General features: G+C 37.8%; 1 protein-coding gene across 6 annotated transcripts in view; it reads left to right on the top strand.

Annotated features, from left to right (window-relative positions):
* LCLAT1 (lysocardiolipin acyltransferase 1) overlaps nt 1–18,696 on the top strand; it is a 189,664-nt gene extending 170,968 nt beyond the window's left edge. For all 6 annotated transcript variants that reach the window (XM_046662150.1, XM_046662151.1, XM_046662156.1 and 3 more), the window contains one exon: nt 14,416–18,696. In XM_046662150.1, the coding sequence (XP_046518106.1) occupies nt 14,416–14,918 (503 nt within the window). In that variant the 3' untranslated portion in view covers nt 14,919–18,696. The remainder of the gene's footprint in view (nt 1–14,415) is intronic.
* The last annotated feature ends 207 nt before the right edge of the window (nt 18,697–18,903 follow it).

The following is an 18,903-nucleotide window of genomic DNA, read 5'->3' as shown; positions in this document are numbered from 1 at the left end:
CCCTTCAATCCTGCATCAGATCAGAATCTCCTGGAGTGCCTCTTAAAATGTTGGATTCCTTGATCTCACCTATACATACTAAATGAGAATCTCTGGGAGTGAAGCCCAGGGCTCTTCATTTTCAGCTAGTTCCCTAGGCGATTCTTAGGCCACTGAAGATTGAGAACCACTGCCATAGCCTCTCCTCCTCAACTAAAGAACAGGGCTGTGCACTTGGTAGGAACTGCCGTAAAATGGTAGGTCTGCATTCTCCATAGGAATCTGCAGTCAATCTATTGAGATAAATTCAGAAAACAAAGTCTTCATTTTCCATATAGCTGTCTCTAACGGTTAGATGACCTTGCTCTTTATTCTCAAAATGCCAATAACTCAAAACCACAATAAAACTTTTGAAGAAGTTTCCTTCCCCAAACTGAAGTCTTAGGGGGGGAAAAAAAGCAATCTTTGACATTTAATATTTGTTAATGTATAGTGTATTAGTTTCCTAGGCTGCTGTAAAAAATCACAACAAACTTGGTGGCTTAAGAAAAGAGAAAATTTGTCTTACAGTTTGGGAGGCCAGAAGTTTGAAATCAAGGTGCTGGCCAGAGCCAGACCCTCTTCCAAAACTGTAAAGGAGAATTCTTCCTTGCTTATTAGCTTGTTAGCTCCGTGTATGCCTTGCTTGTGGCTACATAACTCCAGTCTTTGACTCCATCTTTACATGACCATCTTCTATCTCTGTGTCCTTTTCTGTCTCCTATAAGGACATTCCCATTGAATTTAAGGGCCACATTGATCCAGGATCATCTCATCTCAATTCTTTCCTTAATTACATCTGCAAAGACCCTATTTCCAAATAAGGTCATATGCTGAAGTTCCAGTGGACGTGAATTTTGGGGGAGACACTATTCAATCCACTACATATCCTTATTTACTTCCCTAATGTATTATTCTGCCAGCTTAGGTTTCAAGATTGGTATTCATCCAAATGTTGACTCTCTGTGTTGATAACTGAATTTAAACAGAAAGTCCAGTTATTACTCCATTAACTGTTTTAATACCGATTCAAAGGAATTGATTCTTAGATGGAAGCTCTTTTCTCCCTCTACTTCCTCTATCCTAATGAATATTTCCAAAGAAATCATCTGCTCCTTAACACTCGGTTTACCTTAGTGGTCCCCCAGTCCTTACTCCACCTGTCTGCTGCTCAAATGTAGCAGAGTTATTCACTAAACAGTTGGGCTAGATTGTCAGCCCTGACTTCTGCTTTCTGATGAAACTTGACAAAGTTTACTAGAAAATAAATTCATCCTTAATACCTACCCTGACTCCCTCACCCCTAGTCTTCATTGATGCTTTGAGAAGTTTGTCAACACGGAGAAATTTCTGGGTGAAGTTTGGGAAATATTTAAAAGAGTCTTTAATCCCATCTAATCTAAGGAATAAAATACAGAGAATGTTCCCTCCCTTGTATCAGCAATTGATTCTAGATTCCTTGAGATGCAAGAAAATGAATTTTCTGCCTGGAAGAGCATACAGTAGGCCACAGTTATTCAAACCCAGGAGTTGTAAGTCTACAATTCTACAAGTAGACTGTCAGCTGTATGGAATTCTGATCATTTAAAAAGGCTTAGAGTACTTGGGGTAGTTTCCATTTTGGTGTAATGTTACACTCTGTCTTTGAGCTTTATCCATATAGAGTTAAAAAAAAAAAAAAAAGGAAAGAAAGTACAAAAAGAAAAAGCAGGAAAACATAACCTCTTTTGGTGAGAAGTATCAGAATGGTATATGGTGTTATTATCAGTATTTCTTCTCTATTCTTTGAAGCACATCTTTCTGAACTATGTAAAGTCCATTTTCTCTTTATTTTACTTTAAGCTTCAAAAGATACTCCATATACTATATAAGAATAGAGCCTACTGTTCCTTTGCCATCTTGGAAGAACCTGAAATTTGTGTCCTTCAGTTGAGCTACACACAGCCTGATTCTTTATCTTCTCAGTAGAAAAGAAGTTACCGTCCCATCAAATTATCCCTTCATCCCACTAGTGGCACCCTTTGCACAAGTGAAGAACTGGACATACAGAAAACTTGCATTTGAGAATTCACTGTTGGAAGTTTTGAATATGCCCTGTATTGATCCATTTTCTTTACCACTACCACCACTCGCTTTGTACTTTACCTTATAGGACTTATCAGAACAAAGTAAAAAATGAATTATGACTGTTTCTACTAAAGAGTACAAAGGCCGTAAAATGTGTTCCTTGGTGGAATATTTAATTTGGTCATTTGGGGGAACAGAGTATGAGCAGGTAGTGGTAGAGGGAAGAATTGGGAAACATAGCTTTCAGAATAGGCACAGCTCTGCTCAGAGATATCTCCCCACACGCCTTCCGTCAACCAGAGGGTATTTTGGATGAATAAGCCCCTACTGTATGATGCAGACAACCAGAGTTGGATCAGTCCTGGTTGATTAAGAAAATCTTGTTTTAGTAAGATCATCAATCCTCAGTCAGGCTGAGGTCAGACTTACTGAACAGGAATTCTGATTTTCGAGTGATTGAAAACAAGGTAATTTAATTCTTGGGTCATCTAAAGAGAAGACTAGCCAGGAGATGTGGCACAAGCCTAAGGCTGTTTGACCGCCATCCTGAGACCAGTGTGGCTCCCAATGCAGAGCCCACAGCCAAGGAAAGGACAAACTGTCATCTGCAACCAGAGACCTTCACCTCCTACTCTGTTGTTGTCTTCTACTTACTCTTGAAGACAACAACTTGCTCTCCACCTCATTAATAATACCCCATCGTCAGCCAGACTTATTTTTCCTCTCAAAGGAGAAAAGGATGAAATTGCAGAGAACTCCCTCTGTTATATGCAAAATCACATACACAGTAAAGATATAGGAAGAGTAGTAACAGTAGACTTTGTTTTAGGGGCATTTTTCTTACAAGTTTAAGCTGTATTGTTATTACCATAATTTTTTAGATTTACAAGATTGTAACTTAGACACTCCACTGTAATTTAGATAGCTGCCACAAAGTGGATAGTAGAGTCTAGCTTGTGATTTGGTGGGCCAATCAATTAAGCTTATACCAAGAGTAGAAAACAGAAATTTACATGAGATCCAATCATTTATACTCTTGATAAAACTATAGCAAAACTGTTTATCAGAGCATGTCCATGATGTGCTTAAAAGATGAACTTGTTGAATTAAAAATGCCTGGTACTTAGTAGGCACTCAATAAATAGTGATGTCCACATGCATCATTAGTCATCTTCAATCCTAATGTCAGAGTACAGAGACTGTTATAATGTGCTGTCTTGATCTCATTTAATTCAAAGACCAGCAAATTAGTAAAGTATGCATGTACTGACATTTCTAATCTTTTAATCTATTATTGATTCATGTCCAGGGGTTTTGGAACGTCTAAACAGATTTATTGAGTCCAACAGTAACGTAAATTATATTTTGTTATTGCTCTTGTTTTTCACATTGAATTTTGAGTGTCTTCTCTCAACATAATTTTAGCACGTTTTTCTTTTAAAGAATAATGAAAACAAAGGGTATGACTTTTTGAAAGAGCAGGCAAAATAAATCCGTGTCATCAAAAACACAATCTGCAGATGCACAAGTGTAAGTGGCAGTTATGCTTAATAGGTCCTGGGAATGGAAACAATTTGGAACTAGGACTCTTGTCCCTTTCCCATCACAGCACGTTATATCATTTTATTTATTGCTGTCTATTTTTGCTTTGTAATTTATACACTAAAATCCCTGGGGTTGAGGAGACATAGCATGTGAGTACAACTGCTAGGTTGGCCTGCCTATAAAATTAGCACCTATGCCCTTTGTCCCTATTACACAGCAATAACATAGCAGTTTGCTTTTCTAGTGAAAATAGTCTGAATAATGATATTTGACAGTTTTTGAATTGAACGCAGATTTTTTTTATCGAGCAGATCCTAGTCTTATGTATAGTATATGTGTACATGCGTACTCTACTCTAGTTTGTGTATGTATAGTATGCAGATCTACACAATTTCATCTCATGTAGATTCACATTCTCATAATTCTTTTAATCTTCTGTATTTATGATGTTTCCTTTGCTATCTGTAGTCTTAAATATGTATGCTCTCTTTTTTCCCTTAATCACATTCACAGAGTTTAGTATTTTATTCATCTTGTCAAATAACTAGCTTTTGCATTTACAACCACATGTCACTTAACAAGGGGATATATTCTGAAAGATGTGTCGTTAGACAATTTCATCATGCAAACATCATTACACAAACCTAGATGGCACAGCCTACTACACAGCTAGGCCATAGGGTACTAACCTTATGTGACCACCATCATACATTTGGTCCATCATTGACCAAAACATCGTTTTGCAGCCCATGACTGTATTTATTCTTTCACTATTTCCTAGTTTTGTTTCATTAATTATTGCTTTTTCTCTTCAGTAGTTTTCTCTATTTCCCCTTGGATTTTTGTTTCTAATTTCCAAGATGAGTAATTTCTCTTTTTCATTTTTCCTCTTTAATAATGAAGTGTTTATTATTGAATACAACCTTCACTATATGCCAATGATCTCTTTTTCATTCTTTTTTAGGTAGTTCATAATTTTCCTTTTGACTTCATCTTTCATCCAAGGGTTATCTAAAAGTGTTCTTTTAAAGGAGAATATTATATTATTACTTCTAGTTTTTGGAATTTTAATGTGAGAATGTGGCTTATAAAATGTCAATTTTTACAAAATGTGTTTAAATCTTCTTGCCACTAAGTAAATAATCAAATATTCATAAGTGATCCATAGATACTAACCCTCTAAAATATTTTTGAGGGACATATGGGCCTATATAAATCTATTAAATCAAATTGATCCATAGTTATTCAATTTAATTAATTTTTATCTACTAGAGTTGTATTATGAAAGATACTGAAGCCTACACTATAATTTTATTATTTTTCAATTTCTCTTTTCATATCTAATATTTTTCTTTTTAATATTTAGCTACTACTTTGTTCAGTTCACACAGGTGTTTGAACTTAAAACAAAAGAACTCTTTGATACTATCTGTAGATACTGAAAAGATGTTTGATACACTTAAGCCATTCCTAATACAAACTAAAACAAAATAGAAGTTAACTACTTAAAAATAATACTATTTTACCAAAACTCAACAGTAAATATTTCATATGCTAAAGCACTAGTAAAATCCACATTTTACTTAAAGTCAGAACTATTCTTTTTATTGTTAATAAACGCTAATGCAAGCACTAAGAAATGACTGCCATAAAGATGACAAAATTTAACATAAAACTGTTTTTGCTGATAGAAAATCTAGAAAGTCAGAAAGAGGCTAGTAAAAAATCAACTAGATTTAATAAGAAAGTATGTTAAGGTGGCTACAGCTAAGATAAATATACAACAAACAATAGGTTTTCTCTTATTGTAGTAGTGATTGCCTAAAAGCAGAAGTAGGAACACATATTCCATTCATAATAACAACAAAAATTATGAAATTATCTAGGAATAAATTTTAAAAGAAAGAAACTGTGTGAAGAAAACAGAAATCTTTCTGGAAGACGTAAAATAAGATTTGAACAAATGGGAAACATACTTTTCTCTTGGATTAAAACATGACAATGTAAAAGCATCAGTTCTTTTAAAATTATAATGTAAACATAATGCAAATAGAATTTCAGGATAAGTTGGAGGGGTGTTGTTTAGAATTGAATGAAACTCTCTCTTAAGTTTATATTGCGAAATATACTATATTTGAGCCAAGTATAGTATGAAAAACGAAAACAGAGGCAGACTTGCTTTACTAGATGTTAAGTCACTAAGGAAGTCATTGTGGGCTTGGAGCAGAAATAAACACAGTGGAGCAGAAGAGAGAAGGGTGACTAGATATCTATATATTTGAGAACTTAATATGTGACCAAGTTGGCCATTCAAAACAATGGAGAAAAGAGGAGTTATTTAACAAAGGCTGCTAGACACACTGATGTCTGTTGAAAGAAAGTAAAGCTAGATTATAAAATTAAATGAAAAAAATGTTTTTCATGTTACAGAAAAATATAAAATATACCTACAATCTAGGGGTAGGGAAGACAAAAATAAGAACCCAAGAGCTATGACAGAAAAAGAAATGAACTTATATAGACACGTAGACACATTGGAAAAGATGCCATAAACAAAGGTGACAGACAATGTATTTGTGAAAATATTTACAACAAAGAATACAGTCAGAGGATTAATAATCCATAATAAAGAAGGAAATTTGCAAATTGACTAGAAAGAGACTAACAACCTACAGGAACTAGATAAAGGAAATGAAGCTGCATCCACAGTGCAGCAACTCCAATAAAATAAACTCATTAGTGGCCAGGGAAACAGTTGGCCACTAATAATTTGGCTAGATGACCAAATTAGTATAAAAGATTTACAACATATATGATAGATGGAGGGTTAATATCCTTACCATATTAAGAGCTCTTAGAAATCCGGAGGATGACAAATAGCTAAATTTTCAAAAGAGGCAAGGATATCACTAGTATATATATCCAGTGAACTTGTTTTATCTAACCAAAGACATACAAATTACAACAAAAATGACACATTTTGGCAACTTTCTGAGTGTTATAATACCAAACATTAGTAAAAGTGTGAAAAAGAAAACACCATCATACATTTCTTGCGTGTGTTTAAATTGACCTTTCCATGGGTCAGTTTCCCAGATGTAGCAAAAGCCTATTAAGATGCTCATATTCTTTGACCCAGTAATTCGACTTTTTGGAATGTATCCTAGAAAATCATTATCATTTGTTACAAAGATATCAATTTAAATGTTATTTATGTAGAAACAACTTAAATATCTGAAAATAAAAAACCTGTCTTTTAAGCTTATATGTATATAATCAAATATTATGCATTCATAAAATGATATTTCAGAAAATTTTTAATGGGATGGATGGAAAGAGAAATGAAAAAACAAATTATAAAACTATGCACAGTATGGTCCCATTTCTGAAAGTTCATAGATTTTTTTTTTCAAGGCATATGTTTTACATACATTTATGTGTGTGTGTGTCTGTCTATATACGTGTATCTGGCTTTAGCAAGTGCATACTGTTATTCAGATCTTGCCTTTGATGATGTATTAAAGCAATATTATCAAATTGTGGAAAATGTCAACATGTTTTCATTCTACCTAGAAAATGAAACTTGTTTTGAAGATCCAAAGAACTAATCCCTATCAAAAGGGATATTCAGAACTGAAAAGATTCACACATTTATACAAAACACAAAAAGTTCAACAGATTTAGGATAAAGACTGTGAAAATATACATCCCTGAAATTATCTGCAAGAACTGAATTCAGGCTGAATTCAGGTTGAATAAGCAAGATTGTTCACAAGGATACCATTTTTAGTTTCACCTTTCCAGCTGAAGGTTGATTTTTAAGCCCAGGATGGTTCTTTCTTAGAAAAAGAGTAGATACTAACTTTGACTTATTAAAAAAAAGAAAACAAGATGGGGCAGGAGGCCAGTGATGCTACAGCACAGATCATCAGCTTCTAATTTAGAATGCCATCAGAAGATTAATATCTATGCTTAGCTTAAAATGTTTAAGGAATGAGTTAGTAGGGATGGAAAGGAATATATATTAAGAGATAAATTAGGGCCTACTCCTAGTGCCAAGGTCAATCCCCTAGGCAGCTTTGCTTCTATACTATGGGAAACGAGTGGACTGCGTGTTAGAGAATAAACCACAGCATGCATTGCAACGGACTTGGTATTTCTCCCAAAGAAAGAGGAAGTCGAGAGAAACGGAGGGTAAAGCGTAGCAGCCTAAACTTAATCTCACTTCAAGTGCTATAGATGATCATCCCGCCTAGAGGAATAATAACAAGAATCTGAGCATATACTACATGCCAGGCAGTTCTCTAAGCATTTTACAGTCCTTATGCCAATTGGTCTTCACAAGCCCTATGAGGGTACGTGCTCTTATCATCTGCATTTACAGATGAGGCTTATAGTGTATATGCCAAGGTCATAGAGCTAATAGAGGCAGGACCGGGAGCTGTCTGACTTCACCTTTTGTTCCATAAGTATCCAACCTATCCAGAAGGAAAAGTGAATAATGTTCCTAGTAGGAAACGGTAGTATTTTCTCTAACAAAGAAAATGATACTGTTTGAGCCTTAATACCAGTTGATTTTAAGTGGTTCATGCATGCCCTTTCATTTGAAACTGAAAGGTGTCTTATTTATAGTTATTTTTAGTCTAAATATATTCAAATCTGCCATTCAAACTGTTCTTCAAGTACTGACTAATGCCAATTTGTCATGCTTATTGTTAGCCATGTACTAGTGTGTGTCAGTGTCAAAATGGCACAGTGAATGATTGCTTAGTTGCTAAATCCAACTTTTATCCTCTTCAGATAATTTTGTGTGTGTGTGTCAGGAAGATTGGCTCTCAGCTAACATCTGTTGCCAATCTTCCTCTGTTTTGTATATGGGACTCTGCCACAGCATGGTTTAATGAACAGTGTGTAGGTCCACGCCCAGGATCTGAACCCATGAACCCCTGGCTGCCAAAGGGGAGTGCACAAACTTAACCACTACACCACCAGGCCGGCCCTGGATAATTTTTTTTTTAATCTGAAAAATAGTGCACAAAACCAGAGGCCTCAGCATTTTCCTGTAACACAAATGCATCTTAGATGACAAGCTACTTTATCTAAAACCCTAATATATGTAGGTAGATTTATGGATTTAGATCTGGCTAATAGAAAATAGACTTACGTGTATTTTTAATTTTTTAAAGCAGGTATTAAAATGAAATCCAAAATAAATTATATTTTATATATTCTGCATACATTTGATTATGGAATGGGGAAAGAAAAGAAAAATTTCAGTTGTTATCAACTATATTAAAGATCACATTAGGTTAAAAAGAAACGAAAGAGCTTATGTTTCCATTATTCTGCCACTGAACTATATATAATCAGATCTGATCTTTTGCAGCCACGGGCAAACCAGGATTTCTTCTCTCAGTTCTTTCATTTTAAACATATAAGTGTGTAAAGATTTGGTTCTCTCGCATTCCCAGGGAGCTTTTCCTATCCAGTAGAACTCTTCTCGTAATCATGGGCTCAACGTGGTGTGCTTGGAGATGCTCCCTTCTGCATAGTACATTTGTAAATTCCAGTCATATCTTTTAAAATTCTGTTGGTTACTTAAACATGACTAAAGTATTAAAAATTCCCTCAGTCTCAATCTGAGACTAAAAATTAAAATTTGAAATATTAAGTGCTTTTCTGTTCTTCCAGAGAAAAAAGAAAGATCTCTGGGCCCAAGTGAGCATGGTTGTTCTAACAGAATAGTGACTTGACAAAATAATAGTGAAGTGTGAAACTTTCCAGTAGATACAGTATTGGAAACAGAACAGATCCAGTTTCTAAGCCCCATATAGGCAGATGACATGTGGCTAGATAGCTTAATTTACAAATATAGATGCTATCTAAAAAGCCATGAAATCATTTAAAAATGGCTTTTACTGATGGCAGCCATCTTAATTTGCATATTTAAAAATATATTTTCATACCAAAAGATTTAAAGAAGTATAAATCCTTTGTAATTGCAGGAACTTCTCTTAATCTCTTATTGCATTATTTTAGCCCTATTATAAATTGGTGAATGAAATAAAAGCACATCTCAACTTTTGAATATCCATTTCCTATTGTCACCTACATATGACCGCAGCCCTGCAAGCCCTGCTAACCCCTTACCTGTCACCTTCCAGGAGGAAGCTGATTTGTCTGGTAGTAATGGCTCCCCCAGACTAGAGGCCATGGGGCCCAGGAGGTCTTGATGGGAGGATGTGAGAAGTAAGCTCTTCTGTTAGCAGTAAAGAGTTACATGTGGCTTTGTGTTGTCTGGAGACCTTTTACTTAATATATAGTTTAAAAATTGTCAAGATACTTCCAGGTGTAAAAGCCTTTCTCCTTTTCCTCCTCTCTTGCTCTGGCATTAATACATTTCTGAGTCTCCGTGATGCTTAAAGATCCAGCGCAGCTCAGGGAAATAATGACAAATGTATAAGCTATCTTTCTTCTCTCCTTCCCCAGTTCTCCCTTTTCCACTTTATTGACTTTTGTAGTTTCTAACATTACAATGTTGCTCTTGTTTATAATATAAATAGATAGTATTTCAATTATGTTGAGCTATATCATTCCAAAGTTCTAAATTCCAAACAAGCAATTTATTAGAAACTTTTGGACTATTGCCTTTTTTTAAGGTGACACCTCACCATCCCCACCCAAAATTATTGTAATTCATTCAGAACCAACAATTCATAGAACCCAAGTTGAAAAAATTCCAGTGGAGCAAGTCAGTCTCGTCAACTAGAAGTTGTAGTAGATGCTAACATTTTGGAACTTTCTGTGTGCCCAGTGCTATGCAAAGAGCTTTATGCACATTAGTTTACTAAATTGTTATAACAACCTTGTGTAGAAGGCATTATAATTCACTCCTGTATTTTTAGACGAGAAGATAGTAGACCATAAAAATATTGCTCAAATAAGCATTTTTGGAACCTCTTTAAGAGCAGGGCACTGTGCTAGGTACCGAGATTCTAGAGAGGCATGGTCCTTGTCCTTAAGGTATTTGTGGTTCCTTGGGGCGCTGTATGTTTCCATGAGCTTCTAGTCATTTGGTACAGGATGGCAGTTGAGAGTCCAAGTGAGCATCAGTGCGTGTGCCTTAAGCATTCATAGAGGGCAGGATCATTCTGGGCCTGGATACTTGAAGAAAGCTCTTCTTAGAACTGTTGGGATTTGAGTTGGACTTTGAAGAGAGTTGAGATAAAATATATCAGAGTTTGTATATTGAGGCAGAGGGAATGTTTCAGCAGTTTTGCGAAATAATATTTTGAACATTTGTCTTGAGTAGAAGACATGAGGCCCCTAATTGGCATCTTTCGGGCCCAGGCAAATAGTGCCCTGGACAGTGGTATAGAGAGGGCATTCAATTGCTGTATTTTCCTTGCAGATACCATGCTGGCGTCAGTGGACTAATAATAGAAGCTAAAGTTAGAGAGACATGTTAGAGGCCAACATGATAACATTATGATTCAATAATAATAACAGCAAATAACATTTATTGAGCACTTACTATGTGTCAGATCCTGTTTTATGTGTTTTTATGTCTATTATCTCATTTACTCCTCACAACAACCCTATGAGGTAGTTTATAGATACAGGAACTAAGTCAGTCACAGAGATTAAGTAATTCACTCGGTAAGAGGCAAAGCTAGGATTTGAACCCAGGAAGTCTGCTTCCACAGCCCTTGATGCTCTGCACTGCAGTGAATCTAGGATTTTTCACTTAGGAACATTTCTGTAAGTGATACCATCACTGTCTCAAAACTTGCTATTTATATTTCGAACAGACACGTGTGCATACACATACACACACAGCTTACCCTACGGCTTGTCAGGTAGAAAGCAGAAAGAAAGGGCAATCTAGTTTCTTATTAGTAGAGTAAATAACTTACTGCTATACCATTTTGTAATACTACATGATTGTATTTGCTCAATAAGCATTACAAACCACCTACAGAAGAAAGGCTGGGCCATATAGCGGCTCTTGAAGAGGAGCTGTGAGAAGTGGTGTACAGTAACTGAGTAGGAAGTTGGTGGGAGCTGCCTGGGGAAGGAGACCATCCAAGGCTGTGAACAAAGGAGCTGACGAGACCAGTAATCCGACAGAGTCTGGGCAGAAGATGGAAGCAGAAATGTTTGCGGAGGAGTTTTGAAAGTAAATGAAATGCGAACTCAATTCTGAATTAGAGGCTAAGTGGCATGACAAGTGACAAGAGGTGATGACAGCTTATTTCCCTCCATTGTGACAGAAAGTGGGAAGAGGGTAGATGGAGGTGAGGTATGGAAACTAGAACAAGGATCGTGGTTGTGGTTGGTGGGCATAAATGAATGGGCTCTGAGGTCTTCAGGTGGAGGGTGTACTGAAGTATGAAACTAGCTTCTGGAGTCAAGGGAAAGTGCCCTATCAAGGAGCAGGATAGTCATGATTCATGCTAATAGACAAAAGGTTGCTTGATTTTTAATGCAGCGAGTTAACAGGAAGACAAATTATATTGCCATCTTAGTTGATGTGTCATGCTCAGTGTACCAGTGAAAGAGTGGGTCTTTGTTTGGGTAGTTGATCGGACAGCCCCACTTCTGGTGTGTAAATTCCCGCTATAATATACCAGGCAAGTGGCCAGCTGGCCTTTTCTCAGCTGGTGAATACATGACTTCTCGACAGCTCAGTTAGAAAGCTTTCCCTGTGGCTTCTAATCACTGGACCCACTTCTCTAGAGCCAAACAGGTCTGGCCCACTCTTTCTTCTAGGCATTCAGATCCAACTGTGCTGGAGCCTTCTTCCACGAGCCTTTCGTGGCGCCTCCTCTACTCTCTTGTAAACAGTGTACAGCATCCCTAAAGGACTGTCCCTCCAATTTTGAATCTAAGCCTTGTTGATGTAGGTACTTTCATTTTTTATGACATAGCTGTTATGAAGGCCTGACCATAAGACAGTTATGAGCCAAATTGAAACCTGGTCCTTACCCTAAAGTAAATCACAGAGGAAAGGAGACTGGCAGTGCACATTTACAGAAGACTTAAAGAATCATTGAAAAAAAATAAGTACAACCTAATAGGTTGGGTGGAAAGGGTAGACATGGTGAGATAAGGTGGGAAGTTAATATTGAGGTAAAATTTAAATGGAGTGAATTGCACAGTCTTAATGTGCAGTTTGATGTAATCCACACCCTAATCAAGACATAGAATGTTTCTGCCACCCAGAAAATTTCTTCATGCTCCCTTCCAGTCATTTCCCACCGCCATACGCAACCGCTATTCTGATTTCTGTCACCACAGATTAATTCTACTTACATCATATAGTTCTGTAACAAATCAGAGTCCACGTAGATTCACTCTCACTGAAGATATATGGAAGAAAGCAACGTTCAGAGACCATGCACCAACAACGCCATGTGCCTTTGGGCAAAAAACTTAACCTCTCTGGGCCTTGTATACAGGATTCAATTAGGTGATTCTCATGAATTCTTAAAGATCTAACACTCCATTTACATTTCTAATCTCAGAGGTCCCACCATCCATTCAAGTACACTGAGTCTGAAACAAACCTGGCCTCATGCCACCCTGTCCTCCCTCCCACTTCCAGTTGACCACACTCTGTCACATCAGTTCTTCCTTGTAATTTTTTTGGACATGTCACTTCCTTTGGCCCCTACCTCCTCTTCATTTCTTGCCTTTCTTTCCTTGTAATGACCATCAAATTACTGTTTATACCTCTCTTACCCTGGTCCTTTCCAAACCATTCTTGTCATTGCCCTAAGGTAATCCTTGCTAAAATGTAACATATTCTGGTCCCTTCTCTGTTTAAGAATCTTTAAGCATTCTCTACCATTTAAGGTGCTTCTCTACCACCTACAGAACTGAGTTCAGATTCTAAAGTTTGTCAATGAGGGCCTATCCTGTATGCCTCACCCTACTTCTAGTGCCCTCAGCCCCGCTGTGCTGGACATTCTTCTCCCACCGCTCCACCTGCGGAGCCAGCACCATCCTCCCCCGCCTACCTATCCTCTGCCATAAATCTCTGTGGTTTGTTTAGGGCCCTGTGCATGCCTGTCTCCCTGATTCTGTTGTGAACTCTTGAGTGAGGTTAGGGACCATGTTTTATTCATCTCTCTATCTCCAGCATCTGGCAGATGACATGGCTGAAGACACTTAACTCCAAAGTAATTAATCATGAGATTTCTAAGGATGATGGTGTACTATCTGGTCAGGGTCTTACCCGGACTTCAAGTTGCCTTATTATTAAAAATAAAAAAATCATATGGAAGTTGTCATGTGTTTCTGACCACTTTATCAAATCTGATTCTGAGTTTTTCTTTCCAGTAGCTGTCACGGTAGTATTGGGTTAAAGGTGAGAAAGTCTGTGTTTCTATTTGGAGAGGAGGGTGTATTAATAGGAGGTGTCAACACAGTGAATCCCTTTGGTGTAAAAGGGCTAGTCCTTTGCTCTTTTATTCTTGTCTCAAATCCAATTTAATGTGTTTGTCCATTTAGTTCTAGAATGGCAGATTACTGTTTCTACAAATAAAGATAATTTTTTTCTAAAGGTCTTCGAGGTAATTAGCAAGCAGATAAAAAACTAAAAACGACTGGTAAATATTGACCCAGTGCCCAGGCACACCAGTATTTATAGCCCTATTTATTCATCAGGGTTCACTCTGTCCTGATTGTTTCCTGTTTTGGTTCTGCCTTGCAGTGTGAGTCAGCATTGCTGCCCGAATTGATCATTACTCAATCTGTATTTTTATCTTTTCCAAAACCTAGGTAAGAACCTTGATGCTGTCCATGACATCACGGTGGCATACCCTTACAACATTCCTCAGACAGAGAGGCACCTCCTCTATGGGAACTTCCCCAAGGAGATACACTTCCACGTCCACCGGTACCCAATAGACACCCTCCCCACATCCAAGGAGGACCTCCAGCTCTGGTGCCACAAGCGGTGGGAGGAAAAAGAAGAGAGGCTGCGCTCCTTCTACCAAGGGGAGAAGAATTTTTACTTTACTGGACAGACTGTAATTCCACCTTGCAAGTCTGAGCTCAGGGTCCTTGTGGTCAAGTTTCTCTCAATACTATATTGGACCCTGTTCAGCCCTGCAATGTGCCTACTCATATATTTGTACAATCTTGTTAGGTGGTATTTTATAATCACCATTGTCATCTTCATGCTGCAAGAGAGGATATTTGGTGGACTGGAGATCATCGAACTTGCATGTTACCGTTTGTTGCACAAACAGCCACATTTAAATGCAAAGAAAAATGAGTAAGATTGTAAGGTTCACAGTGTAGAAACCTAGGGGATATTTTGGAAATGTTCTAAGCCTTTGTAAACTGAGATGCATTTTTTGCATGACTGTCAAATATTTCTTACTATCATCGTTATTTGTTAAAGATATTTTGCACTTAGTTTTGTGGAAAAATATTGCTACACACACAAATTTTTTTTTAAATCTCTGAATGTAATTTCAATATGCGTAGCAGGGAGCAATTGCTGTGAAATAACTCAGGCCAGAGGATTATTAAACAATCATCAGGCTGTTCACAGACAAGGTACACACAAGATTTTCTTACAGGCCCAATTCTATTTCCTAACGAACTCCCGGGACAAGAAGCGCATGTGGGGCTCGTGAGTGCTGGCCCAGATGGGGTGCTGGCACTTGACTCTGAGGTGAGGGCCCTCCCTTCTGGCCCCGTCCCTCAGCTGTGTCCCCGTGCTCCTTTCTTTGCCAAACCATTACATCCATAAGACCAGAAAACCGAAGCCCCTTGTCCTTGCACTGACCAAACATTTTGATAGAAGCCCTTCATTATTCATAAAATCTCAGCATTTAGCCTCACGCCAATATAGACGTCAGAAGACCACCTGTGCCGTTTTTTCACGTGGAAAATAAGACCTGACCGTGTCTCAGGGAGCAACCACAGGCTCTCCACTTAGAAACCTTAATTTGAATTTTTAGATAGGAATTAATAGTTTAGTCCCTCGCTTCCACGTAATCTTGGTTTGTTACAGCTTGTTGGCAAGGGTAGCTTTGGTGTGTTAAAAATGATACACATCAAGTCACTTTTTTAAAGGAAAGCATAGAAGAATGTTCTGTTATTGCAGTCAGAAACTCTCTTTTGAAGTTATGTCTTCTGAAATATTTCTTTAAAACCTGCCCAAAAAAGGAAGGTTATTGTATTTTCTCCAAGCGCATGGGTATCTAACTTCTGCCATTAAAATGACAGCAGCAACCTCTGCAGACAGGGTAGTAATGGTTTATCCTAAATTATTCAACCCTGTAGCCTTGACAGATTTTACTCTTAAAACCAAATGATAACACAAAAATGACTCTTTTTTAATGATAGCAAGGGATCTCTCTCTTTTTTAGTCCCAGCCTTCCTCTTTCAGTAGTGAAATTTAAACCCACTTTTGACCAATTGTTCATGTAAATATTCCTGTCATTTGGTGTCAATGGAAAATCTAGCAAACCAACAGCTCCAGTCTCCTTGTGAGGCAAAAGAACTGTGTGGTCATTGTTTCCACTCTGCTGGAGCTGTGCACTGCTTTTTTTGTCATGTAATGGGGATGCTGGTCAGAGCAGCAGAAAATATGAGGCAATTAAAAGTCTTTAGCTGTTAGCAAACCTGTCAGCTTTACTCTTGCCTTGAACCAGCCTCAAAAGCTGTTTATTGCTTTATAGACTCGTTTGGCATGAATGCCTTCTCCTTAATTACATCGCAGTTTTGCTCGACAGTGACTTTTACCCAATAATTGAAACATGCATTGCCATGAAAGGTAAGCACATCATGAACTGAACTCGCCGAGCAGATGCTTTCGGAAAGTACTGGTTGTGGCAGAACACTGTTGACACATCACTTTTATTGGAAGAGTACTAACTAGCGCCTCTACTGAAATGCACCAACTATATTTAACTGCTCCGTCGAGGCGGCTTTGAATCTTGCCAGGAGCTACTAATTAGTTATTATGCACATCTGCTCCAGACCCAGCTCTTTAGCTTCGTGGTTTTTAAGGGGTTTTTTTTAACCTTTTTTTCCTTAATAAAAGAGGCTTCTAATTTAGGTTTCTCTCAGACTTCCTTTGGTTATATTTGGAAACACGGAAATAGTTTAACAATCAGGATTGCATTTGTCCTGGGTAAAAGAGAAAAGCTGTGTTTCCACCCCACAGGTTTTTATAGTGCGGCCCCTCTGCCCTTTCTCCAGCTTCTTCTGGCTCCTTGTTCAAACTCTAACTTCCATTTAATGGCATATCCTCTTTAACTCTCTGAAACCTGTAAAAGGGGAAGTCTCTTTTCTTTTCTTACAGGCCCAATTCTATTTCCTAACGAACTCCCGGGACAAGAAGCGCATGTGGGGCTCGTGAGCGCTGGCCCAGATGGGGTGCTGGCACTTGACTCTGAGGTGAGGGCCCTCCCTTCTGGCCCCGTCCCTCAGCTGTGTCCCCGCGCTCCTTTCTGTGCCAAACCATTACATCCATAAGACCAGAAAACCGAAGCCCCTTGTCCTTGCACTGACCAAACATTTTGATAGAAGCCCTTCATTATTCATAAAATCTCAGCATTTAGCCTCACGCCAATATAGACGTCAGAAGACCACCTGTGCCGTTTTTTTTCTTTTGATCATAAAAAACATGTTTAAGATAAAATGCAAACTTTTTTTACTTCCCAAAATTCCTAAGCACTAAAACTGAAGAATATAGACATTGTACTTGCCTTAAGAATTAGGAATTATTTCAAAAAGAAGTTTTTTGGATTTTTTGCAATAAGGGTTCTTTTAAAATTGTAATTATTTGTGTTTTCCTACGCATTTATCTTTTCTCTTATTTAAAAAAATTTTGAAGAAATATGCATGATTTGAAACTTAGAGCTGTCTAAAATTGGTCACAAAATGTCAAGTAGGAATTTCGCTTCGGCATTGTGCTTGGAGTCAGGAATGACCCCCTCCCCACCATCCTGCTTCATCACTCTGCACTCAGCAGCTGCTTGTCTCGCTGCATCTAGACACGCTCTTCTTGCTCAACACCCTCACAGTCCTTGGAAGGTCAACTCAATGGACTTCCAAATGTTTACAGTGCTATATGTCCAATTGTTAAATCTTTACCATTCGGAAACACTTGAATTAAAGCAAGTGTGGTTTATATGGGACATGAACCTTCATACTTAGAATATGTATCTCCAAGGAAAGCGCTGACTAGGTCACAGCTGCTTCCACCAGACGTCCTTGATGAAAGGAGCCAACGCAATTGTGAAGTTCACTGGGAGAACATGGTCAAAGACTAAGAGAAAAATAAATTGTTAGAGCCCATAATTTCAAACTCCTAATAAAATCCTTGCTTGTTTAGTATACTATTACAATGCAGATTAGGGGAATATAGCTTCCACTTGAGTCACTTTGAAATCAGTTACTTCCACAGTTCCGTGTCGGAAATTGTACGTGGTAGCCGAGGGTGAATTCTGCAGAGAGGAAGACATTCCCGTCTCACCTGGACTCACCCGACCACGATGCCCTTGTGCACTTTTATAATAGAGACTCTAATGGAGGGAGCCTGTTGGTGTTAAATTGTTTACACTTTATAAAAATGTGTTTTCAGTGCCTTAGTTACGATTCCCTTTCTTTTTCTTGTTCCAAGAATTCTGCAATGTGTTTCTTAGGGAAAATTCTCTTTTTGCTACTCATTGGGAGGAAATTGGTTTATAAACACTGGTCACTGTGGTGAACACTGCTTTGTGATGGCACCTGGAGAAGAGGGCTTGACCCCGAGGGGGCGGTTGCCTTACAGCCGTTATTTATGCTGTAGAAACGAAAATGGTCTTGTCTTGATGAGCTTCAGATCAGATATGGCTCTAAAGTTGTCTGGTACCTACTTTAAATTCAGAAGAGAATCTTGGTTTTGGTGATTTATTTTTTAAACGATCATTATGTACAAAACCCAAGTTTTAAAAATAACTCACAGAATGGCCTTAGTTTTCAATGTCCACTGTATGTTTGTGAGTGGTGTTATCTGTAATATACATCCCCAAATAAAGTGGAGTGAATTAGAGTGTGCATGTGTGTTACATGTTTGTTTTCTTAGGGATGACAGAAACCACAGGTTATGGGTGCACTTTGTTTTCCCACATTGTTAGAGCCTCATATGTAGTATTAGGAAGAGCTGATCAGTTAGGATTCTTCTTTCACAGATGTTAAAAAAAAAAAAAAAGGCCTAAGCCAAAGGGGAATGTACAGCCCCTGTAATTGAAAAAGTCCATGGCC

Source organism: Equus quagga, chromosome 5 (assembly GCF_021613505.1).
Source record: "Equus quagga isolate Etosha38 chromosome 5, UCLA_HA_Equagga_1.0, whole genome shotgun sequence".
NCBI lineage: Eukaryota > Metazoa > Chordata > Mammalia > Perissodactyla > Equidae > Equus > Equus quagga.
The sequence above is the reverse complement of the archived record's forward strand: the minus strand, read 5'-3'. Positions and strand labels throughout refer to the sequence as shown.